Source organism: Melanotaenia boesemani, chromosome 20, assembly GCF_017639745.1.
Source record: "Melanotaenia boesemani isolate fMelBoe1 chromosome 20, fMelBoe1.pri, whole genome shotgun sequence".
NCBI lineage: Eukaryota > Metazoa > Chordata > Actinopteri > Atheriniformes > Melanotaeniidae > Melanotaenia > Melanotaenia boesemani.
This window is the reverse complement of record NC_055701.1, coordinates 22,854,538-22,881,989: the sequence shown is the minus strand read 5'-3', so window position 1 is coordinate 22,881,989 and position 27,452 is coordinate 22,854,538. Positions and strand designations below refer to the sequence as shown.

At 38.7% G+C, this 27,452-nt stretch overlaps 1 protein-coding gene across 4 annotated transcripts; it reads right to left on the bottom strand.

The window, feature by feature from the left end:
- Positions 1-27,040, bottom strand: LOC121631106 (lysyl oxidase homolog 3B-like). 4 transcript variants are annotated; one of them, XM_041971808.1, is made up of 15 exons: positions 26,720-27,040; positions 23,973-24,311; positions 23,419-23,582; positions 21,486-21,703; positions 13,716-13,923; positions 13,359-13,539; positions 9,802-9,956; positions 8,950-9,120; positions 8,047-8,202; positions 5,218-5,377; positions 2,895-3,138; positions 2,523-2,638; positions 2,149-2,285; positions 1,110-1,221; positions 1-1,011 (listed from the first exon to the last, which is right to left on the bottom strand). In XM_041971808.1, exons 2-15 carry the CDS (start codon positions 24,301-24,303, stop codon positions 938-940), a joined length of 2,427 nt encoding a protein of 808 aa, XP_041827742.1. In that variant the 5' UTR covers positions 24,304-24,311; positions 26,720-27,040; the 3' UTR covers positions 1-937. The 4 variants fall into 4 exon arrangements, with proteins under 4 accessions (XP_041827742.1, XP_041827740.1, XP_041827739.1 ...); XM_041971806.1 differs by lacking the exon at positions 8,950-9,120; XM_041971805.1 differs by lacking the exon at positions 8,047-8,202 and having other exon boundaries at positions 26,720-27,038.
- Between the last annotated feature and the right edge of the window lie 412 nt (positions 27,041-27,452).

The following is a 27,452-nucleotide window of genomic DNA, read 5'->3' as shown; positions in this document are numbered from 1 at the left end:
TTTTATTGGAAGCAAATTTGATACGTACAATTTTGAGGAACACAAAATTGTTTTCTGGGGGATGAATGATCGTGGCAGTTGGACTTTAAAAGCAAACTGAGAAATGCTTTAAAATATGAAAGTAAATAACTTCTGACTGGTGTAGTTTTACACAAATGGAGTTATCACTATTTTTCTCAGCTTTATTGGATGCGGCAGGTATGATTATAACAGCATAAATGCAGTACTTTTCTGTCTTCACCCTCAAGGACTAAAATACACTTAAACTATTTGTCTTGAGCACCTTGATATTGATAATAAATACATTCACAAAATATCTGAGTTGACCTTGTTGTCCAAAACCTTTTGTACAAATTTGAGTAAACAAAGATTAAGAAAATTTTGAACAATTTAACCATTCAACTAAAAACCAAAATGAATTACTCAGGAAAAATTCACTTTAATAGTCAGTATGATCTTAGATTTTAGAGCACTTAGACTTTGACAGATGCACCCGTCTTCTCGTGTCTCTGATTTATTCATTTTTTCATGTAGTTCAAAACCTGCTCAGTCTGCTCTTCCAAGGCTAGATAGTACCTACTGTCTGTAAAATAAATCTGGTTATAAAAATCCATACAAATGAAAAAATAAACTTCATTCAGAACTTGCCACAAAAACAGTTCTTTAAAAGGCTGTACATGCATCACACAGACTGTACGACTGACTTTATAAAATATAGCACACACTCAGACGAGAGAAAAAATATCACCACTTGAATTTTCCATTATAAAACAACAAGCGTTGCTTTTTTCTAATAGCTACAAACTGAAATTCATGGTGGGGATTTGTAGCACCTGAAAACAAAGGGTTTGTGTCTTTCTTTCTGAGCTAGTGAGGCGTATGATTATTATTTTAAACCCCCACTTTGGCTTTTATATTGTTGTGTAATTATTGTTGATTAGGAAATCTTGTTGTTGAGCTGTCCAGGGTATTTCTCAAATCTCCTCTCTGCCTCCTCACTGAATGCATCACCTGCAGGGAGATTAACAACACATATGTCAGTTGAACAGTAAACAAAGAGCACATTTTGCACTGAACACTGATAGCTGCAGGTGTTTCTCACAGCTTACCAATGTGGCAGTTATGCAGCCATATCCGGTGCCCGTCGTATTTGCAGTTGCATTTCATGGCGTTGTTAGTGAAGTCACTTTCAGCCACCTCGAAGTTTGGATTGATCACAACCTGAAGAGGTTTAGAAAAGTAAACTAATGCGTTGAGTGTAAAAGAAAAGAGTGGCCAGTCTAAAGCGTTCCTGAGTGTGTTTTTATTTCATGCTAAATTGGATTCTTCCAAGGCTAAGAGTAATCAAGAATTAAAATTTATGTGGCCACCAATTACAGAAGGTTAATGTCACATTTAGACAACAGTGAAGGAAATGCCAGCTTAAGAAGGTTATGTTTTTTTAATTGTATAGTTTTTTTTGTGTGGGTGTGTTTTCTTCCACTTAACATAATACTTTACTCCCACACATACTTGCAAACATCATTACAAATACCCCAGTATAACTCTGATTGGTTTGCGTAAATGGCCTGAGTAGGCTCCAACCACTCCTGTGCATCAGTTCTGCTGAAATCGGAAGTTAAAGAAAGTGTCATTGGATGCCAAGAAAAGCACCCTTCCAGTCAGAAATAGGAGGAGGTGCATAATCTGGCAGAGCGGTCTGCCAAAACATGCCCCTCCTGGTAAATCTGTCTCTTCTGGGCCCAGAAGTATTTACTTTGAGTATGTTCATAATATGACCATTGATAAATGTTGTAAGCTTCTAGCTTTTGTATATACTTAAAAATTCTCTAAGACAATTTAATCTGTTTCTTAATCAATATCAGGCTGGTAGAGGTTGTTAATAATAACATCTTAATGATAGTGAAGATAAATGAATACAAGGTTTTAAGGAGTGTTTGTCACAGGGTTCTTAGATCAGCACAACACCAGTTCTTGGCGCCACCTACTGTGGAGCGCTACTGTAAGCTATCCAAAATCCCCCCAAATAAAAAACAAAACAAAAAAAAAAAAAAAACAGAAAGAAGCCCTCAAGAAATAAACAAGATTATTCTTAAACTCTTTGATTAGCGTCACTTGCTTTGTATACTCTGAGTCTCCTATGCCCACCTGCATTATGTAATTTCCAGGTTTGACGTCTGTGATGTCGATCCACTGGCAGTCGATGTCATGGCGGTACAAATCCCAGCAGCCCACAGTGATGCCCTGTTCACCAAAGTTGGCACACTCGTATCGTTTGGAAACACCTGCGTGTCACAGATGAAATACCAACACAGCTTTATTAATGGTCATGGAGCAAATCATTATTTGAAAAGTTTAAATCACAATGGATTTCAAACTTTAATTAGCAATACATGGATTCATTATCAATATTTTGATAAAATATATCTGGATAGCAGAAAAATCTATTATCTGAGTAATTATTTCTATTAAAGGCAATGTGCTGTCAGTATAGGTGTCACTGTCAGCATCATCAATCTCACCCTCTTGACAATCAGTGTCTTCCAGGCAGAAACTGGCTTTGTGACCCTCTGCCACTTTGGAACCGTTTGCGTTCAGCAGATCATAGTGTGTGAAAATATCCATGCTGTGATAGTGGCTGCATGACAAGAAATTGTTAATTTAAAAAGGAGGAACATGCATCAAGAAAATATATTGACCCCACAAAACAAGCTGTTGTTCTTTGTTCCTGACTACTTACTACTTACTACGTACATTAGACATCCAGACACCAACTTTTATATTTTCGAATATGCTGACATGAAGAAAATTTCCTTTCTTTTTAAAATAAAAAAATTGAAATAGATCTATATATATGAAAAGAAGTCCTGTTTTCTTTACAACTACAACATTACCCATGACACGCATGCCAGACCCATGAGTGCCGCCCGGCCTTGGGCTTGAAGTCTGCTCGACCGATGTTGTGGATCTCAGAGGAGAAGCGAAGCAGGCGTCGGTGTCCGTACGGCCAGTTGGCCTTAGCAGCAGATTTTGACAAGCAGTTCTCTTCTGCAGCACAGTAAAGCATATGCAGAGGGCGGTCCTCGATGTAAACCGTCTGCTGCACCAAAGGTGCATTTAGGACGAGATCCGAGGCCGCTGGACACAGGTGGAGGGCGGAGGAGGATTAGGAGTGTTATATTGCTCATACTCTTCCTGTGGCACTAAAATATCTTTGAAAACAGTTTTTGAAAAGATATACAGTGAATAGATTAAGTTTTTTACTATTATATTTAAACATTTCAGATTTATCAAGAGTGTATAGTCAGATTTGAGCTCCATAACTAAAACACACATGGAATTTAATGAAAGAAAAAAACCCCAATGGTCACTGAAATCACTTGAAACTGACAAAAGTAATGAATAAAAATTTACTGAAAAATAATCAATGAAAACCAGGCGTTGCTTTTAAACTAATGTTCAACAGAATCAGTTTAAAAAAGAAACTAATGAAACAGGCCTGGAAAAATGATGGCACATTTAACTAAATATTTTGTTTTTTTAAGGAAGTCACTGCAAATCAAACTTTTTTCTGCACATCTCAACAAGTATTTTGGCCCATTCCTTGTGAGCAAACTGCTCCAGTTGTCTCAGGTTTGAAGGGTACCTTCTCCAGAAGGGATGTTTCAGCTCTGTCCACAGATGCTCAACAGGATTTATGCAGGGCTCATGGAAGGGCACTTCAGGATAGTCCAGTGTTTTGCTCCTAAACATTCTTGGGTGTTTTTAGCTGTGTGTTTTGGGTCACTATCTTGTTAGAAGACCAATGACCTGCGACTAAGATCAAGCTTTCTGAAACTAGGCAGCAGTTTATAATCCAGAATGCCTTGATAGTCTTGAGATTTCAATGTGCCCTGCACAGATTCAGGACACCCTGTCCCAGATGCAGCAAAGCAGCCCCAGAACATAACCGAGCCTCCTCCATGAACTTAAAGCTGATGTGCCTTGCCAAAAAAACTTCAGTTTTGTTTCATCTGTCCAAAGGACTTTCTCCCGGAAGCTTTGTGCAAAGCTTTGCAAATTCCAGTCTGGCAGTGGTGTCCTCCTTGGTCTTCCATGAAGTCCACTTTGGTGCGATCTGACCCTCATGTACGTTGATCCATCTCTTTACTTTATGACCAATTTTCCTCTTGTAGCCACATCCAGGGAGGTTGGCTTCAGTCCATTGGACCTTAAACTTCTGCATAACATGTGCAGCTGTAGACGCAGGAACACCAAGCTGCTTGGAGTTGGTCTTATAGCCTTTAACTTTAACATGCTTGTGTAGGATTTTCTTTCTAATCTCCTGAGACAACTCTTTCCTTTGCTTTTTGTGGTCCATGTTCAGTGTGGCACACACCATGTCTCCAAACAGCACAGTGACTACCTGTCACCCTTTAAACAGGCAAACTGACTGATTACAAGTTTGAAGACACCTGTGGTGCTAATTAAAAGACACACCTTAGTTTATAATGGAAAAATCTGTATTGACTGTATTGATGAGATAGTAACTATCTGTGAGAGAATAATTGTGACCAGAACTGTTTTCACAGGACACTGTTATTTTAAGGTCAACCTCTGGGAGTGAATACAGCTGTAAATACACATCAAAGGACCTTATTACCCTCCGGCTGTGATGGGTCAACGTGAAATCTGACTAGTGGATGGGACAACAGTTTTCCAGGGGGTGATGCCGGTATATAAAGAAGTGTCCTGGACTGAAAGCCAGTTCTAACACTGTCAGCTGGCCTGTGTTCAGCTTGTCTCCTGGCTGTGTTGTAAACAATTGCAGTAAACAGCTGTGTCTTCTCATCGATCTGAGTGTCCATCGTTCACTGAGAGAATTTTCCCAACAGTTTAACATGTCATTAAATTATCTGAATCGTTTGTAGGGATGCCATCATTTTTGTCCAGGCCTGTTTTATTAGTTTGTAAATAAGATTTTGTTGTTAGACAATTGAAAATGTCTAATTTCCATTGGTTTATTTTCAGTAAATTTTTATTTATTATTACTTTTTGTCAGTTTCAAGTTATGTCATGTCACCACTGTGGGTTTTTCTTTCAATAACGGGGTAACAACAGTTTCGTCTATGTACATATTTGCAATATTTACATTAAAATTATTGATAACATGACCCAATTTCAGCAAGCAAAGCCACATATCTGACTGTTCTAATTACTTTTTGTTGCTGAACTCACTCTCAGAGCAGATGACTCCTGCTGAAAACTTTGCAGCTGCTCGCTGGCAGCTGACCGTCTTGTGATGCTGACACTGACTCAGAGACATCTCGTTTCCTACACACTTCACACCGCTCATCACCATCTCGGTCACGTTACTGCTATCCCAGTACCAGGTTTCCTTAGAGGAGGTTGGACAACAACAAACAGAGAAGCATGCAAAAGAAAACAACCACATGATGATCAGGAAGTTTTACATGTGGAGCTGTAGGGACTGTAGAAAAAGGCTGTGGACTTTGGGATTATTGGAGGGTGATAACTTTGTTTGGTAATGAAATTATTCAATAATCAGAACATATTACAAGCCACTAAAAACTACTGACACCCTTAGTAGAAATATATATAAACCATAAACAATAACCAAGCAGATGTAATTTATTAAGTCACACAGGAATTTTTCTTTAGATTCAGTTTTTAAAAATATCAAGTTTTTCTTTTATATTAAATATTTTTACTTGTTAAATATTTCTCATTTACTCATGTTAAAAGTAAAAAAAATATGTTATTATTGTTTAGTCCTATAAAAAAAAATCAAATCTTAAAATGAGCCCAGAATTTGTCTATTTACTCTACTCAAGTCAATAAGTTAGATTTTATGCAGAGAGCCACAAAATAACAAAGCAGATGGGTTTTGATGAGTTTTTGTTTGATTTTAGGGGACTGACGTCAGAGGAAAGAAGTATGATGTGTCTACCCATTAAAGGAGAAATATGCATACAAGTTATTTCCTGTCACTGTGAAATTTTACACACATGCTACATCATGGTTTCCACTCCCATTTGTAGCCACATATTCATCTTCATTAAGATATCATTTACTCCACGATGACATGAACCTGACAATGAAATTGTAAGAGATTTCCTGCAGTTCTCCAAGAACAGTTACGAGGAGGATGTCCAAACATCAGCGTTGGTGCAGCTTTGAAACTGACAAACACCAAAAACTTTTGGTGATCTACTTTTCAGTCCAGAATTTGGTTCTAAAACTAAAGAACACAAAACATGAAACACAACCGAAAGACAATTTGAATGAAATCATTTACACTCGGCGGCCACTTTATTAGTTACATGTTAAATTTTAGCATGAATATCTAATCAGCCAATCACGTCATCATCTCAACACATTTAGTAGACATGGTGAAGACGACTGAGGAAGAAAGGGGGTTTAAATTACTTTGAACGTGGCATGGTTGTTGGTCTGAGTATTTCAGAAACTGCTGATCTACTGGGATTTTCACACACAACCATCTCTAGGGTTTACAGAGAATGGCCTGAAGAAGAGTATTAACCAAAATAACTTCTGATTTCAGAGGTCAATGGGGAGATTGATAATGTATACTTTTGAAATCCTAACTGGGAAATTATTTCTCTGCATTTAACCCATCATAGTGACACAAGGAGCAGTGGACTGCTGTATTACAGTACACAGTTAGAAGTTGGGGCTTAATGTCCTTGCTATGGGTTGGGACCTTTGAGCCAGTTCAGGGAGATGAACCTGTGTTCACCAGCCCCATGTCCATCTCTCTTATCATTAGGCCACAACTGCGCCTGCTGGTTACAAATATCCAGTGAGCAGCAGTTGTCTGGACCAGAATGTCTTGTTGATGTCAGAGGTCAGAGCAGAATGGGCAGACTGGTTGGAGATGATAGAAAGACAATAGGAAGTCAAATAAGCACTGGTTCCAACCAAGGTCTGCAGAACAGCATCTCTGAACACACAACACATCCAACCTTGAAGCAGATGGACTACAGCAGCAGAAGACCACACCGGGTGCCTCCTGTCAGCTAAGAAAAGGAAACTGAGGCTACAATTCACACAGACTCATCAACACTGGACAATAGAAGATGGAGAAAAGGTTGCTGGTCTGATGAGTCTCCATTTCAGCTCCAAATTCAGATTGTACGCTCAGAGTGAGGTAGAAGAAACATGAAAGCATGGATCCATTCTGCCTTGTCAACAGTTTAGGCTGCTGCTGGAGGTGTAATGGTGTGAGGGATTTTTTTTTTTACCACACTTTGGGCCCTTTAATACCAAGATGCCATGGTTAAACTACCACGGCCTACCTGAGTATTGTTGCTGACCATGTCCATCCCTTTATGACCACAGTGTAGCATCTTCTGATGCTTCTTCCAGCAGGATAATGCACCATGTCACAAAGCTCAAATCATCTCCAACTGCTTTCTTGAACATGACAATGAGCTCACTGGACTCCAAAGGCCTCCACAGATCTCAATCCAACAGAGCAGCTTTGGGATGTGGTGGAACGGGAGATTTTTATCATGGATGCAGCCGACAAACCTGCAGCAACTGTGTAATACTGTCATGTCAATATGGAGCAAAATCTCTGAAGGTTTCCAACACCTTGTTGAATCTCTGCTATCAAGAATAAGCCAATTCTGAAGGTCAAGGGGTGGTCCAACCTGGTACTAGCAAAGACCTAATAAAGTGGCCAGTGAATGTATGATCAACAAGATGGATGGATAGCATAAAGTTAAAATCTGAGCCATTAATTTGTAGTTATAAAACATAACTTCAGTATTATTTGGACATTTTTTCTCATCATGTGTCTTCTGGCTTAAAATGCCAAAACAAACAAAAAATCCAATGCATAAACTAATTTTATTATTATATTATTATATTATATATGTACGAGGAATTTACTTTAAAACATTATCAGACTTGTCCTCATTTCTATGTGTTTCCCATTTATTTTGCTCAACTCACAGTATGTAAGATGCATCAAAACAAATTTGGGGTAAATCTCCTGATTTATATATCTAGTCTACTTACAGTGATAGCATGCATGGAGTAGCCGAGCCCTAGCTGCCTGCAAACCACCATGGCCTCCTTCGTGGTCCAGCCTGTGCTGCACACTGTGCCCCACTTGGACCCAACCTGAACCTCGACACGGCCTTCATAACTGCTCCGGCCGCCCACTATCCGGATCTGCAGAAAGGTCCTGCTGGGAGTCAGTGAGGGGGACACACTTCCTGTCCTGTCTCTGAACTCTGCGCTGAGATTACCAGTGTTTAAATGCAGACCTCGAGTGGGTGGAAAATATGCCACAGAAGCAGAAGTCTGGTTAGTCTTTTTGTAGGTGAGATCAACGTGGTTTCCAGAAGAAGTCACTTTTTTGATCTACTCACATGGAACTGACATTTAAGAGAATGCAGAGGAAGAAAACTCTACTGCATATGGAAATTATATTATGCTGTCATATATTAATGCATGCATGTTCAAATATATTCCAAAAATAAATGTAGTCTGCTTTTAATCAAGTCTACAAAATCTATACATGTTAACGAGTCTGTCACTAAAAACTACAGATGTGAAATATTTGAACATATATGCAAAAAAACTGAAAAAAATTAAATACACCCAGTGGACATCTTATATTACCACACTCAGCTTCTTCTGCTGAGCCAGAGAGATGATTACATAACAGTAAACACACTCCTGTTGAGAGGCTGGATCCAGTATCTCAGAAACAGCTGGGATTCCTAAATAAAGCCCAATCTGGACTTTATGAGGAAGCAGGAAAGGAAAGGATCTTACCTAAAATAAGGTATTAAGCAGAGCAAACTAAGGTGAAACCCCACTGAGTGTACCTGACAGCATATTATATTTGCATATGTGATGTCCATGATAAGGCAACCGTTTTAAAAGTTGTCCTTGGTGGTATTAATAACCTACTTGCAGGCCTTGGTTAGCATAGCCCAAGCCCAGCTGCCTGCAGGCCACCGTGGCCTCCTTGGTGGTCCAGTTCTCACCACAGATCAGACCCCAGATCTGTGTCCCGTTAGGGTCTGAGCTCAGCACCTCCACACGGCCCTCATAGCGGGTTCGTCCTCCTGTGATTCGGATCTGTGCAAGACCAAGTGGTTAAGCAAACAGCGCAGAATGTAGATACACAGGAGCTGAAATGAATAAAAAACTCCATCTCAGACTGATGGAGCTTCTCCAGATGTCAGAAATATTAAAGCTGATGTTTCAACAGAATATTTTACTGATGGACAAAGTATCTCTGCTTTCATTGATTACAGGATAACTTTTAGCCCAGCGCCTGTGTATCTACAGGAGACACTGACAGCAGCAAAAAATCTAAACAAGTTAAAAAGAAATCACTGTTGTCAAAAATCTGATTTTACTTATAAATGATATGGTTTAAACAAAATAATCTGACCAGTTTGATCTGAATTCAAACAATTTAGTGCACACAAACACAAAACTTCAGATATTTTGTGACAACAGTGAAGAAGAACAATTATTTAAAGATGTGAGATTTCAATCTCTAAATCTCACATGTTAGTACATGCAGACAAGATTGTTAAAACAGCAAATAATAAATGAATAAATAAAACAAACAGGTCTGATAACATTTTTTCCATCCTATTTTCCTACTCTAATGAATTCAACTTGATGTGATAAACTATTAAACCTACAGTATCTTCCACTTTCTAATCACTTCAGTGAACATAAAAAACTCAAGTTAACAGATCAGCAGCTTTAAAATCAAACATTTTGCTATGAAGGTTCAGGTCTGACCGAGTTCTCGAGGCCCATGTAAGGCACGTTGCAGCGAACAGCAGCGTCCTCCATGTGTTGACAGTCCTCTGATGTGATGTTTTTAAAGGGGCAGTTCCAGATTGACTTCTCATGACCGAAGCACTTCACCTCACTCATGTAAATTGGACCCATTCCTGGAAAAACACAGAGACAGTAGCTCAAAAAAGTCATTCATGGAGCAAGTTCAAAGATTTTCAGGCAAAAATTTGGTCAAAGGAGATGCAAAGTATCTGGTTGTTTTTGTTTGTGTTAACAGCTTCTTTAACACAAATAAACTCACTGGCCACTTTATTAGGTCCACCTTGCTATTACTAGGTTGGACCCCTTTTGCCTTCAGAACTGCCATAATTCTTGCTGGCAAAGATTGAATGAGGTGTTGGAGCAAATTCCTCAGAGGTTTTGCTCCATATTGACATGACAGCATCACACAATTGCTGCAGACGTGTCAGCTGCATCTATGATGAGAATTTACCATTCCACCACATCCCAAAGGTTAGACTGAGATAATAATGTCTGTAATGTCCAACCAGTCTGCTCATTCTCCTCTGACATCAACAAGACATTCTGGCCCAGACAACTGCTGCTCACTAGATATTTTCTCTTCTTCAGACCATTCTCTGTAAACCCTAGAGATGGTTGTGCGTAAAAATCCCAGTAGATCAGCAGTTTCTGAAATACTCAGACCAACAATCATACCATGTTCAAAGTCACTTAAATTCCCTTTCTTCTTCATTCTGATGCTCAGATACAACCATACAACTACTTTGTGTGTGTGTATACATGTGTGTGCGTGCGACTGTGTGACAGACTTTGAGTGTTTTTAATTAACTGCTTTGTTATCTGTTTTGATGTGTGTTTTATTTTGAATATGCATGACATTTCTTTTTTCATGTAAAGCATTTGGGCTGCTTTCAGCATGAAAAGCACTTTATAAAGTTTTTTGATTTCATATATGTAATTTCTGTAAAAGGAGTTCTTCAGTGGTGTTAGTTTCCAGCTTTTAGTTGATGTTTCTTGGTCTGGTTCAGTGAGCTGGTGGTCTGACATTGATCTGAACACAGCGCAGGTGTGTTACTTCCTCTAACACATCCATGACGAGTCTCCACAGCCAACTTCCTCTGTGGTACAAATCATAATGTGCACACACGAGAAAAAATATTCCCTCTCAGAGTTTCTGAGAACTGCTCCTCAAAAGCCTGCTTGTTTTTCCTTTGATGGAATCTCTGGGTAGCTTAACCAAACACACACACCTCCATCTTGTTAAGGAAAATCACTAATGAGAAAACTACACACAAACACTCACACACACACTGACAGACTAGTTTTATGTGTAGATCACTGATATCCTGAGTGATGTGGCTAGACATGGCTTTAATTTTGTATAATTAAATGACTTTCCCATTTTTTCACACTGCTTTTAAAATGTGGTACACCTACAAGAAATGGCTTCAGCCTTTAGGAGAGTATTTTACAACAACTTTCTACATTCGTAATTATATAAAATATCATTAGTTTTAAATGACACATGCTAATCCCTACAGATTTTACTTCTTCGTTGTCACATGAAAAGCCCATGGCCAACATGGCCTAACAGATATAAAGTCTTTTCTGTTCTAAAACTGCCACATCACCACTTGGGAGCCATCCACAAAGCCTTGCAGACCTTTCAGTTTTTCCTTCTTTGTTTCATTGAAAGCTGACATTTAAAAGCATATGGTTTTATTTAAATCTGAATTAGTCATGCAAGAAGATTAAAAGCATGGATCCAGCATTCATGAAGAATAAATTGTTTGGCCATAATAATCAAGCTATTGTAGGTTTACATCATGTCTTAATTTGATGTCATTAAATTCCACCTTGGCTGAATAAAAATTCTTTTCAAATATCAGCACTAGAGAAGTATCATAAAGTCATCATGGGCAAAGAGCAGATGTTCTTGTTTTTACAATGCAAAGTTTTCCTGCAGAAACTTTTTTCAGGGATCAATAGAATTCCTAACCTTAAATCAAGTCTGTTTTTTGTTGCAATAAGCAGGTATCTGTTATAAATAATGTCTTTAGGGTAATTTCTAAAAAGACTTTTCTTTATACCTGGTGGTGAGGATGCTGCTTATAATTTAGCCCGTCATTTTTCTTATCCGTTAAGTCCAAATCTTCTATACAAAATGATGGCAGCATGCATTCCAGCATATTCAGCGTTGTTTTTGAGAAAGCAATAATTACTACTACTGGTTATTATTTTGCACGTTCCATTTTTGTGCACATTGCTCCTGCAAAGTTTTAATGTCATGTGACATGGCTAAGTTGTCTGATGCAGACAAAAGTTCGACAAAACTGGTATGCATTGCTTTAGGACCATCATGCATTAGGTCAAGTCAGTGCTGCATCAAGCCAATGGCCCCCATACACACATGATGTATGAGGCTCTAGAGTTTACAAAACTACTTAGCAAGCAGCACACTGAAGACCAGGGAGCTCTTCATACTAGTCATGGTCAAGGTTCTGGAGAACTACTGATTGGGGTTGGATTATTCAATATCCCACAAGAAAGAATATGGCACCACAGCATACCTGTTAAAACAGGGCAGACTATAAAAACCCACCAGCCCAGACATGGAGGGTGTTAATCAGAGAAGAAACATTCAGGCAGGGCTAGAGGCATGGCACAATCCAAACATGTCAGCCGTTCATCAAAGGGGCCAGCAGAGCCAAACAAGACAAACAAACATACATACTCATACTCACTTTTACAGTCATACATGTTTTTATGTCAATGGGGGGAGGCTTGAGTACTTAAAGAAAGCCTACACTGATACAAACCACCACACCATCGTGCAGCCACAGAGAAGCAAGAGGCCAAAACTACACCTAAAGGGAGTCTGTCCACAGGAATACCTCATGCAGAACTTTCCACAAAAGTAATTTTCATAAAAATAGTTGAGTTTACAATAAAGCAATGGAGACTCTTTAAACATATGAACAAGTCCATTCTGTGACTCCATAAAGCATGGTGGTGGCAGTATTATGGTGGTGCATTACATCAGAAAGGCCAGAAAAAATGATCAGAATTTTCCGTAGTATTTCTTGGTTTGTTTCATTATTGAAACACTGCACCTTCGAAGTGACAGGTATGCTGTGTTGAACAAATAAAAATGAAAAACAAAGAACTAAAGTTTAATTTCAGGCTCCACGCCGTGAGGCAACGAAATAAGAAAAATGCCAAAGATAGTGAATATTTTTAAGGCATTGCAACAGTCATAAACAAAACTCATGAACATAGGCACGTGTTCAGCCAACCCTATCTACAGCTCTTTAGCTTGAACTTTTTCCATGAACAGCATTTGTTCATTAAAAAACAAACAAAAAAAAAACAAGCTTGAGCAACTTACATTTTCTTATATTATTCAACAATTATATTTGCTGCATAATTTCTTCAGTTATTCTTGCATTATGTAACCTCGGGTTAAAGAAGCATTTTAAACCCAGATGGGCAAAACCAGTTTTCGTTTAATGACTACAAACATTTTCATTCCTCACCTTGTCCCATGCGGGCGCCAGTGAGCGCTTCTTTTGCGCTTCCGAAACCGAGCTCCCTGCAAATGACGCTGGCTGATAGCAGGTTCCAGCGGTCGTCGCAAACCGTCCCCCACTCGCTGTCTTTTAGCACCTCAACGCGGCCCTCACCGACCCTGGAACCTCCCTTCAGCCTCACATTTTTCTGAACAACAAAGGAAAAGAAAGTAGCTGCATGACTGAACACAATGCTGGTATACTGACGAGTAGTCTGCATAAGATCACTATTTAAAACAACAATTTTAAGCCATATATACAACCGTTGGAAATTTAGGCCAGTATATGTTATTGGTCAACTTCGATTCCCCTGTGTTACCTTACCGAAATTCTTAGTTTCTTTTTCAAGCCACTGTTTTGCATAAACAAGGGCCCTGGCATGCAGCTGACAACAGCTGGCATGCCCCCGGCGCAGGATGATGTGGTGTTGGCTTTGCTGAACTCCATGGGGCAGGCTGCTAGGTGGACCTCTGTACCTGTACAGGCTACAGAGTGGATGAAAAAGTAGTTCTTCTGACGCTCCAAATACAACCTGAAGGCAACAGAGAGGAGGAAGTAACACATTAACAAACTATTTCACAAATGACTACATAAATAAATAGATTAAAAAAAAAACTTGACTTGGGTGGTCAACAAGACTAGAGGAGCACTACATAAATTTAGGTAATTTACCGTTTATATTTTGGAAAATACACATTTACTTTCCTTTTGAGATTTAGCTGAGACAATGGATACCTGTAATGTTTGTAGCAGAGAGACAAATGAGGAAAACAGCTGACATGGCTCTTTATGAAGGTCACACATTTCACCTACAAAAAATTAATCTACAACTTACTATTTTAAATGCTTATATCGTTTTTACTTTTACATTTGTTCAGCATGCGAGTTTAGTGCAAAGCTTACATCATGGCAAACAAGAGGTCTAATAATACCAAAAAGCAGAAATTTTAATTTCCACAATTTTTATACATTAAAGAAAATTCAAATTAAAATAGTGATTCAGTGAAATTTAGATGTCACTTCACAAAAAAGCTGGAAAAAGGAGGAAGAATTTACTTTTCCAGGCTACAAACTCCAGTCTTGTAGAAAAAAGTACACCCTCTATCAATTCTAAGACTCTAGGTATAAGGACATAATAAATAATCTGGTCCTTAACAAGTTTTACAACTTCAGGTGAACAACAGCACAGAACAGATTACATTTCTTTATTACTTATTTGAGAAAAACTAAACCAAAATGCAGAAGCATTGTGTAAAAAACAACATACATTCCAAGATTTAGTAACTTGTAGAAACACCTTCAGATTACTTGAAGTAATCTTATTCTATGTAGAACCCATTTGAAAAGTTTGTTTTGTGGTTTGCAACATTCATTTTTACACAGCCCTTGTACAATCTCACCACAATGTTCAATCAGGTTGAGGTCTGGATTTTGACTGGGCCATTGCACCATCTTGATTTCTTTGCCCTTTCAACCTTTTGGTTCTGCTGCAGACCTGCAGCTGTCATGTGTGCCAATGCAAAATTTTTATTTTAATCTACATTTTAGTGAGTGTTGTACAAAGACTGTATATAAAAGAGGTGTTGTAACATCTACATGTCCAGGACTGCAGGTGGAAATGAGCTTTTGCCTGGCATCAAACATATTTCCCTTTGACGTCAATGTATTGTTGTGCATGTCACTGTGAAATAAATAAATTCAAATTTCAGCTCAACTTTAACAGTAGACTGACTCTGAAATATCTTGGCATACAGAGACGATCATAGTCAACTCAATGACTGGAAGGTGTCCAGTACATGTGGCTGTAAAAACAAGCCCAAACCATCAGCCCTCCACCTCCATGCTTGACAGTTGGTATGAGATGTTTTGTGCGTGATTTTCTCCAAACATGATGCTGTGTAATTTGACCAAACATCTACATTTGCGTCCTCTCTTGACCAAAGGACATTGTTCCATAAGTCTTGGCTTTTGTTCATTTTCAACTCTGCAAATCAAGTTATGCCACCATGTTCTTAAAGAGAAGAGGCTTTCTCCTGAAACCCTTCACAAAATGCAATAATTGTTTAGTCTCTTGTTGTTGTTGCCATGGCACTGTCAACTTCAACATTTCACATGCTGACTGAAACCTGTAGAGTCTGAGATGCAGCTCTTTCTCTGAGAATTACACAATCATGAGGTGATTAAATGGGACGTCCACTCCTGGGATGATTGGTAACTGTCTTTAATGTTTTCCACTTGTGAATAATCTTTCTCACTGTAGAATAATGGACTCCAAATAGTTCAGAAATTACCTTATAATCCCTCCTGGATTGATAAGCAGCAACAATTGCTTCTCTAAATTTCTCTTTCATGGTGCTGTCTTTACACACACCTGAAAGCTGCTGACCAGCAAATCAACAAAACTTCACTTGCTCACACCTGCTGATAATCAGTTAATCAAATGCATTTGATCAGCAGCACCTGGCTGCTAAATACCTTCTTAACTCAGGAATATTAACCTCCAATCCTCAAGGGCTAGAGTCCTGCAGGGTTTTGATGTGTTTTTTTGTTTCCCTTCTCCAACACACCTGATTTAAATTAATAGTTAATTGAAAGACTTCTGGAGAAATTCACAGAAGGCTGTGGGAGACCTATCTCCTGGGATCAAATGTGTTATAGCAAGGAAACATCTAAAACCTGGAGTTGTCCATCCCCGCTATAGATAGTGTGTACATAGTTTTGTACACACTGCTTCAGCATTTTAGTTTAGTTTTTATTATATAAAAAAATGACAGGGTAATATTGAATGTTCTTTTGAGATTTTGCATTGGGCTCAATTTATAACCTGGCAAGAGCCAGATGATTTTTTCTAACATGTCCTGATACGTAAACCTGATAAATGGCAGGGGATTAATTTTGTTTTATTTGAATGTTAAATTCAACAAAAGGTTTTGAACTTGAATGAGTGTGGCAGCATTTAACAACAGCAGAGCTCCTAACTGATCATACTGGCTAAAGTTTCTGCTTCATCCAATCACTTTTCTAGGATTTTCTAAGTTTCTATGCCACCCCAACAGTTTCTCTTGGAAGACTTCTCAGATGGTTCTGTGGAACAAAAAAACTCAGAGTTACAGAGTCAGGCAAGCTGCTTCCCCATGTTTTCTCATCGTACTGCTAAGCTAAAGCTAACTTTAGCTCCATGCATCGTTTTCCTTTCCGATGCGAGAGTGGAATCAATCCTCTTATCTAACAAACAATTTCCAATAAATACAACATCAAACTACTTGCTTATAATTTACCTTAGACAAGCACAGACAAAGAATATACAAAGACTCAAAAAATGCTTTCTTTGTGGTCATACTGGAGAGGATAGATGCGCTGTACACATTTACTTTGTCTGTTATACACATTCCCTACTTCATCATTTAAAATGTCATGCTGTGTGTAAGGTATGTGGAAGATGCATGAGGCTGGGTCTTTTCCCATTTACCCACTGAAGTGTTTATCCTGAGATTACCTTTTGCCAGGGCTGCTCTGTTTAGACTTAGACTTAGCTTTAGCTTTGGATGTCTGCCTGCAAGGTAAACACGGGTTAGACTGCACAGCTAGGGGAAGAAAATTAAGTGAAAAGTGAGAAAGAAACAAACATGATCCACAGTTTTGTTAAAGTTGGAGCTACAGTGTTTGAAAGGACGTGTCACATTCAACACAGCTGTTCAGCATTTGTCTCCACAGGCGTAATTTCTCAACTAACAGCATTAAAGACTTTTCTGTACTCATGCTATGAAGTACTGATGTGTTAAATATAAAATGCACATGGATTAGTTGAAACGGATACAGCTTTATTAAATTCATGATATAACATGATAAACTAAAAGGATAACACACTACGTGATCAAAAGTATATGGACATCTTTTTACATGTAGGTATGTCATCATTACTGAAGCAAAACTATTGGCTGTTTCAGTCCATATACCTTTAATCACTTAGCATTGTACGTGCCGTGTACTCTAGTTAGTGCAAAATATGCTACGATGTTACTACATTTGACATTTCTGACATGAATAAAGCACTGTTTTATGTTTGGAAGAGGTCAGACCTGATCCTAATTCTCCTCCTTGACCTTTCCTTCGTTTTACATTAGATGAGATAGTTGTCTCTTTTCTTTTGGAAATCAAGCTGCAGTGGCAATGCAGTCATGCAAATGGATCCAATCACCTTCATTTTAAGGCTTGAAGTGATTACATTCCCAAAAGAAAACGGACACCTACCCTGTCTGCCACAATGTAAAAACAGAGGGGTGTTCAAGTTGTGAACTGGGACTGGGTTTAATAATCTAAAGAGGATGATCATATACATTCATGCTATGCACAGCTGGGTTCTTGAAGCTGTCTCTGCACAGGAGTCCTTACTTACTCATCTTCTATTCAAAACTTGGTTGTGTATTTCATTATAGTCAAGATATTAGTCAGGTAGAATCTGCAAAATATGAATGAAATGAAGAGCAAATCTGATTTGAAGAGGATGACAGGAAATGCTAATATCGTCGTATTTTCCCCAAGAAAAAGTCAGTTATTTTTTCAATAAGCCCACAAAAAGCTGGGAGGTACTGTATCTCCAATATTATTTTAATTCCAACACATCAGAGTTTTTGGAGAGAAATTATAGAAGTGAAATCAACAACTGGTTAGCTACACTGCTGGAATTTATTGTTACATTTGGATCCCTCCAAATTACAGCTGCACTTCACAGTTAATGATTACTCTACGGTTTTATGTTTCCAGATCTTTCCACTCAGTAACTGTGATTTCCACGGTCTTATTAACCCTTTAAAGGCTGGACTGAGAAAAAAATGGTATATATATGGTATATATATATATATATATATATATATATATATATACACATAAATAAAAAATTAAAGTAAGCATTTTAATCTGAAGTCTTTATTTTTGGCCCTTTAAAAAATGAAAAAAAAAAAAATGAACGAAACTAATTTTTGTATATTTACTGTAATATTATTGTATCCACCAGGGGGCAGAAGAAACGTATCAGATTTTTATACAACAGGGTTTTGAGCTTTTACCATAAAATGATGAAAAAGGTATATATAAAAAAAAACTATCAATGTATCATAACTTTGTTAATCATGGGATTAACAAAGTCTCAGATGCCTCGTCTGCTGAACAGCACAGTGAAGTTAATAACAGGTGGAGGAAGCCGCACAGGGTGCTGAAGATCATTTTATCAGAAATAATAATCATCCAGTGGATCTCTAGTTAATTTGTGATCAATAACTTGAACGCGGTTTTCATGTTTTCTCATCTTCTTTCTTTAAAATGGTGTGTGCTGCTTGATAAGTTTCAGCACTTCGAGTGCCAAACATGAGTAAAAGGGAATAAAACTCTTACAAAGCAGTAAATAAAAAAATTCTCCTCAGACTAAGGATTTTTTTTCTGGAGATTTTGTGTATTAAGTGCCAAACCTAAGTAAAAAACATAACAAAAAAGGTGCTTTGTGCAACTGGACCCTTACTGTTTAGAACAAATGTCCAATCTCAGGACACTTATTGTCATGAAACTGTTGTAAACATTTTGATGACAATAAGTGGACAATACATGGACTGACTTCCTAATACTCTGATGTGGAAAACTCCACCCATCTGGTACTCTGAGTCCTAGACAAACACAGCTAATTATTTGCAGATTCTACCAGCTCTGGTGATATGAACTCTGAAGGGTCAGGCCTGTGACTATTTCAGCTAAAGAAGCCAGCACCTCTTTCACAAAGCATGCCAGGAAGAATGGGATTTGAGACTGTTGTGATAGATTAAAAGGACTGAAAGGTGAAAAATTAGATCCTGGTCACTAACACAGCACAGACTGACAACCATCTAATCAAGAAAAAAATGGTCAAACAGCTGTTAAAGAGACACATTTATATGTGTCTCACAGTTATAATAGAAACTGTATGAAGAAAAAAATGTTAAAAAGCTCTTGATTAGTTTTCAGTGTCAATCTGTGCCTTGAAAGTAGTAATGCTATAAAAAAGAGGGACAAAAAAGAGAATCATGAGTTTTCAACCCATTCACATTCTGCTCATTATAATATTTTCAAAGAGAGATAGGAAGGTCAACTAACAAGAAACAGGAGCTAAATGGCTGCTGTCTGCCCCGACAGGAAACCCACTGTCAAGACTACAGTAATCAGAAAGCTGAGAGGATGGACGGTGGGTTTTCCTGTGACAGTGTACCTTCCAGTGGCTGAAACATTAACCTTTGGACCGGAGACCTTCTCTGCTGCTCGCTTTTTCAGACGTCTGCAACAGTGAGACGGTCAAATTCCATCACATACAGGAGAGAGACGACATGCAAACACACACTTAAACCGGTTGCATATGTACTCACACACACTCCAACTCTGGACGGCAAGGGTCAGCGGTGAATAAGATTTTTGACATTCCACAGCTCTCCATTGTATCACATTACAGACTTAAGGTCACCTCAGCTTGATCACAGTTACAGAGCTGTTCCAACCATCAAAGTTATTGCTGTGTTGTGGCTATTGTCTGTATCTGACCTCTAAAATCCATTTTGTCAACCTTGGATCACTCTCCAGAGCCTCACATGTGTCTGAGAGAAAACACAATTCCCCTCATGTTACTGTGAACCATCAGCAAGGGACAAATAAAAGGCTCTGAACTGGAAAGCAGCCAGAAATGTGTGCACTCTAACAGGAAGGACAGACTGAGAAGACAAAAAAGATCACTAAGCCATCTTAATTTAAAGGATAAGTAATGAAGTAAGGATTCCTCTTTAACTTCTTCTGCAAAGTAATGAAAAAAAGCCAAAACATAGATTATGTGACCTAACAAACACACACACACACACACTAAAATGTCTTGCCTTTACTTTCTATCCAAAGAAAAAGACAATATCCTTGCATGAAAGAAATAAGAAGCAGAAAAGAACAATCGGACACTAAAACAAACATTTTAACTTCCATCACAAGAGCTGTAGATGACAAAGAGAATCTGAACTCATTCCCTCACATAAACACAGTAAACAGCAGGCATGATGATTTCCACTCATTACCAAACAAAACTTAAGATCTTGCTTGTGGTTTGGTCAGAGTGTTGCCACTTTCCGTTACAAACTAAAATTGTGGGAGAGTCAGACAGGATGCAACAATTAGAAAACAACAACAAAACAAGCAGCCAGGATTTCCTTTAGCTGCTCTTTTTTCTACCACTTAGCAGATAGCTCAGCATTATTGGAAACCTGCTTCTTGGTTTTTCTGCTGAATGTTAAATGATGAGAAAGACACCTTTTGGGCACCTTTTGTACTAGTCTTTATGCTAGGCTAAGCTAACAAGCTGCAAGCTTACCATGGTCACGTTCAACACATCTGGTGTGTTGATATCCGCTTGCTAGCGTGTGATGCAGTGCATAAAGCGAAACTCAGCTAAAATGGCAAGCAGCGTCCCTGAAGAAAAAGTTGTGAAGTGCAGTTTCTCAGCAGTGCGTACTGCTGACTCCAGAAATGTACACAATAAATGTCACAGTGCCATCAAACAAGTCAGGGACACAGTTTTAAGGTCTGAAAGTTACATACACTGTAGTGTGTCTTTAAAGGTACAGAGTGTAAGATATACTGACATCTGGTGGTAAAGATGGGCATAGAAATTACTTTAAATGGCAAGCACAGGTGCCCACAATTCTTCCAGACATAATCATGTTTTAATCTGCCAGTGGATCCAGCAGCCCAGATGTCTCATGTGCCATAAAGCCTGTACTACAGGCAACTACTGTACTTTTAGGCTTATCCAAAAGGGTGCTGCAAAGCCGGTACTGCAGTTTTAAAGCTCAGAGCAGGGATCACCAACTCCAGACCTCTTGGGCCAGTGTCCTGCAGGTTTTAGATGCTAATTAAAAGGAAATGGTTCTAAAACTGCTTGTTGTCAAGTTCAACACAAACAAACCATAAAAACTATGTGATTCATTACAGTTTTTTTGCCTAAGTTCCTCAAGGTCTAATTCATCTTAACCACTTGTGTAACTTTCAAACCCACATCAGTGTCGGCTTTTTGTGGCTCAGTCTGGGTGAGTCACTTACTTGTAGAAGTTCTTGTTGACCTTCCTCTCATGTGGGAATCCTAGCATGCCACAGACCACATGGGTGTTTTTGATTGTCCAGCCAAGGTCACAGATCTGTGCCCACCCATCTTTGTATTTCACCTCCACCACACCTTCGGTGATGGGCATCTTCTTCTTGGCAATGGGCACCACAGGCCGGAGTCGCACCTCCTCCACTTTGCTCTCGTCAACTTGCGCCTGGTAAAAGAAAGAATTTTAACTTAATCTGTAATATATTTTAAATGCACTGTGTTTATGCAATTTGAACTCATTAGATGAAAGCAAAACCATGTTGCAAGGGAATTTAGACGTGTTTCTTTCTCTTTAACGTCTTTATCAAGCATGGTCATTTTGGCAAAAGAGCCTGTAAAATGACCTCTCCAAATTAGAATTACTGCTGTTATTGATCTCTCTGGATTGTAAGTACAGGCTTGGGCTCTTTGTAAAGGTTACACTCTCTAGCTTCACCCACAGCAATCAGAATCACTGTAAGTATTACTGATAAAAAGTTATACACTTTAGAACACACAGAAAAAAAATATTTTTTTGTCCTTGCCTAACCTGTACGGACAGAATGAGACCAATCTTGATGGGAAATATTGATGTTTGACGTATAGAGAGCCCTCAAAGGTAAGGAAAGCCAACATTTAAACGTTCTGCTTATCTGTAAAAAAGGCTTTAGTGTTAGCGCTGTGGTTGTTGCGTGTCAAAATGGTTTATATCATCGGAAAGACGAGACTTTGAGCTTTCATTTGATGTGTATATTGTGGGCATTCATGACGGAGGGGTTTGCACACATGGCTGCAATGTTGTTGATTAGTAGTCATGTACCGGGACCGGTACGTCTGCATCGTAAGGGGTTAAAGCCACTCACATGAGCTATACAGATGACACAGTTCATCACAGCTGTCATTCAGATCTAATCGGTGTTGCAATGGCTCACTTCCGCTGTGGTTTGTGGAGGAAAAAAATGGCTGTGGTCACAGATTTAAGTCTGGCCGCCACATTTGACTGAGAATTCACTCAGCAAAAGGATGACGATCTGCCCACTTACGCTTATGAAACCTTTTTTGTGCACTTTTTTTCCCCTATAAAAACACAAATTCCAATCATTTAATATGTTCTCAGAAGTCTGCAAGCCAAGTCACCATACTAACCTAGTTCACCTCAGAGTATTTGGTTGCATAAAAACATAAATCAAAGCATGCATTTGGAATAACATAACTAGGTGGAGATATCTTGGCCAGCCTCCCGCTGTTCTCGGGATCCGACGGCACAAACAGTGAACTTTTTCTGACTATTTATTGTTTACATCTGGAGACTTTTACAGCAGCTTTTATGAGGAGAAAATTACAGTTAGTACGTGTAATCATGACTGAGCTGAAAATAAAACTCTAGCTGCAATAGCTTCCTTGGTTTCTCATTAAGTTATCCAGTTATCATATAGACAAATCTGTGGTATACTCATGAAAAATGCCACAACACTTTACACAGTTTAGATGTGAAAGCTGTCAACACGATCAGAACCACAACACATTTTGCACATTTAAAGCTGTTAATGAGGCAGAGCTTAACAAAGTGTGGCTGTAACTTGACTGACAAACACATTTGACCCTGACCAGTTTGAGCTTGTATGCAATGAGTCATATCTCTGAAGATTGCAAGATTTAGTAGGAAAGAAGCAATACATTCCATTACCTCAGGACAAAAACAATAAAGTTACTGCTTTAAATCAGACATGTGATATAAAGCAACATGTTTGAGGCAGCAGCAGGTGGAGTTTGGCGGAGTATCTACTATTTTAGCAAAACAATAGAGTCTATAACCTGTAAAGAACTCAAAAAGCTTCTTAAATTAATCAATTAAAAAACATCATTACAAAATCTCTCTTAGATGTATTTTTTGCAACTTACATCAATGACATTGGAGTTCACAAAGCCGGGAATCCTCTCGTCTTTGCACACAACTCCAGCATCTTCATCGTGCGTGCAGTCACTGTTGCCCCAGCCGCGAGACCTGCAGAATTCGATGCTCTTCTCACCTCCGTTACACAACACGTTGTCCAGCCAGATTTTTCCTGCGTAGACACCAGACAGTTAGTGAGGCTCCAGCCCACTCCCAGGCCTGGAAGTCACACTTGGTTGCTTATAACTCCAGTGCTCTTGGAACTACCTACTACACTCACCCTGCAAGTGTTAATGCAGTCCAGTCTATTTTTTTTTCTATTTTTGAGGACTATCATTTTCTTTACAAAGCTTTGTGGCAATTAATTATCTGGATCAAAGATCAAAGATTTTATCCCTAAAACCGTGAAGAAAGACAAGCTAACATATTCCATATACTAGGAACACAGAAAATGAGGATTACTCAAGTTTAAAATGTTTAAATATTAGTCTGGCCCACTGTGTGATCAGAGAGTCTATTAGACATTAAGGTAAACTAACTAAGAGGCTGTAGCCAGTCTTACCTTGGCCCTTGCCGTATTTGGCGCTGTGGGTCCATCCTGTGGCTGAGACAAAGCCCAGCTGGCGGCAGAGAACGTTTGCGTTGGCTATCGAGAAGTCATCATCACAGATGGTTCCCCACTCTCCCTTGTAGAAAAGCTCCACCCGCCCCTCATTGTGTTTTCGAGGGTATCCAGACAGTCTGACCTTAAGCTGTTCAGTCTGAGCCTGAGGGGATGGAGATGGCGTCGGGGTGGCTCTGTTTGGCGGTGTGGTCTGGGTTATACAACATGGAAGCCACAAGCTAAACAGAAGGCTGAATGCTAACTGCTGCCTGCGTCTCGACTTCTCCATTATTTCAGCTGCATGTGAGGAAAAGTAAACAACAATGTCAAGATGAGCATAATGACACATTTTTAAATGAGAACATGTCCGGGTAGAAACTGAGTTTCATTCACATTTTTTCTTGAACAACTTAAAGTTTGTGCACAGAATAATAAAAGGAAATGGTAAAAGGAGTATACATTTTTTCTTTTTTATCAATTTTTGTATGTGAACATACAGTACATCAAAAGTAAAAGATGGATTTGAAGTGAAAAGTATGGGCAACACATGGAAAGAAGATCATGGAAGTGTGTGGAGCCACTTTGTAATGTGTAATTTAAACCATCTGGCCAGTGTTGATGCGTTTTTTGAGGGTAATAGAGGAAAAATGTCAAATATGTAGAACTTGGCTGACACTTATGCTACTCGCAAAAGCTAAATTAATGCTAATATTTAAACTTTCCTGTCCCTTTCTTTCTTTTTCCTCAAATGGTAATCTTATGAATATTTTGAACACAGTGTCAACATTCATTCATTATATTATTTGACCAATTTTTCCCTATAAGGTTGTCCGTACACGTTGCTAAACTTCCTTGTACGGCTCTGGTTGGTTGTTGGTGGACGCCACATAGACCTCCCATTGATAACTTGTAGGTTGCACTTCTGTTAGTGAGCTGGGTGGGAAGACGGGATGGGGGGGGGTTGTTCCACCATAGACACAAATACAGTAGTGTGATGTGTTTGTACAGGAACCACAAATTTAAAACAGTCTGAGGGTGACTACATCATCATATCTGACACTGGACTGCACGTCCGAGTCCGATTTTCCAGTCTTCGAAGGGACACACATGATCACAAAGAATTTAAAGAATGTATTTTTCTGTCTGAACTAGACTGGTAGATGAGCTGAGAGGTCCTGAACCAGATAAAATAGCTAATCTCTTCATTTAAGCACTAAGAAAAGAAAAACGTTTCTCACAGTGTTAAAGTATTCTGATGATCTGATTTATAATAACCTGCTGTAGAAAAAAATATAATGTCACATGCTTGTAAATAAATATAAATACAGTAGATTAACCATTTAATTAGCTTTTAAAGCTGCTTTAGACACATCGCATGTTAACAGGTGATGCTGAGTTAGAGAGAATTAACCTGGATGTCATCATTTGATAAAGTCCGACTGTTATACCTGGTTATTGTAACTAATTTGTAAAAATATTTACTTTGATTTCTACTAATAGAAAGTATTCTTTCAGTTTTCCTAAAAATTAAAACTACAAACTTAAAGCTCACTATACAGAATGTGGGACAGTCTATTTTATTAAAAGAACAAATTAATTTTCATTTAAATGTCTAAGTTTCCAGATTCAGTCACAGTGAATTGCAACTGTGGCAGTTAAATAAATAAATAGATGGATAGAAAAAGCATTTCTTGTTCTTTCTTTATTCATATTTTGTAGCTATCAGCAGTAACCTCCAACATATCCGTGACCAGAGGCTGGCCTGTATCGAAGCTTAGTTAAAAGGCCACTGTAACCCTCATCCTACCCTCACTTTCCCACAAAACTCTCTCTTCCTCTCAACCCAAACCAAAGCGGTGACTCTCCATACCAATGTGCCCATGCATCAGGTCCTGTGAAGGGCTCCAGTCCACTGGGCAGCAGTTCCCTGGATCATCACGGCTCTGTGCTCCCACACAAACTAATTGCTAATCACTACCAGAGATCTGTCTGCTTTTGTGGATGAAAATAAACTGGGGGTGAATGCTAACCAGGCATTAAAAACAGATTTCCGTTCTTTATTGTGGTGGGTTGTTGACCTCAGAGGAACTTGGTGAAACTTTATCTTTTAAACTGTAAACATGAGTCCCATCACAGGGAGATGAATAGACAATGGAAGAAACTAATGAATTAACTCTGGGTTATCAAACTCAAATAAAGTCCAGATGTAAATTCCTGAAAAGAAACTCATACTTCTAAAAAATTTTAACTGCTGTGAGAAAATCCACACACTGACTGAGTTATAGCAACTGGACCAAAACCCATTTATTAACATTAATAAAGTCAATTTTGATTAAATTGTTAGTCTATCAATTAAAGTACAATGAAATACACTAAAGTGGCTTCATTGTCCCAATGGGAAATTAGTTTGCAGCCAGGATTACAAACAACAGACCACATAAAGATGCATGCATCCTAAAACTGGTAAAATAAATTATCTGCATCAGTCACTAAATACTTCTGCAGACTTTCCTTAACCTTGTGTGAAAGTATGATGTTTTTTGTTAAATACCAAGTCAATGGTTTGTGTGTCAAATCATATTATTCTTACAAACCGGGACGTTTTACTAGCTCGTCTTGCAGAAAGGCCAAGTTTTACGTCTATGATCAAGTTTGTAATATGCATTCTTTAAAACTCAGACAACAAAAACTATAATTTGCTTTACCTTATAATGCCAGTGTGATGAGGTTATAGCGGTTCCAGTGGAGAGAGGGGAGCTGGCTCTTAAACCCTGAAAATTCACAAGTTTATACCCTTAATCCTTTAAGACGCCTTTAAGACGGAATCTCACTATAGCTAAACACCGTTTTCGTTCCAGGTCATGTCCTCGGTCAAACACGGCTACAATTTGCGGAAATTACTTGTTACGACGTTTTTTCTTTTTTGTCAGTGAATTGCCAGCTGTGCAGCTTTCACTGAGGAGGAGGAGGCGGAGGAGGAGGAGGAAGAGGCTACAAGACCAGAAGGGGTTGGATTTATTCCCTGGAAAGACACTAACTCTTTTCATGGATAGTTCCGTAACGGGCTATCCAGAACTTACGAAACGCTGAACCCCCCCAAAAAACGTGAATTTCGATCATTTCAGAGGCAGCCTACGTGCCTGCGGATGCGCACGTGCGCAAGGAAAACCGCACTTTTCCAGCCAGTGCAAACAGTTTTCCATGCAACACACAGCTCTGCTTCATTCTGCAGCCTTACCCGTTATGCACCAGACTCTGGAACAAAGTCAACCTGCGGTAAAGAATTAAGGCTTTTCCATCACAGTGCTGTGAATCAGATACGTTAAGATAAGACGTTCATCGTAACTTAGCCAGCACTGTGATCACTGAAACATCTATCTACAATCGGAAACAGAATAATACCAAAATGGGACTAACAATTAAGTTCAACGATGAAAA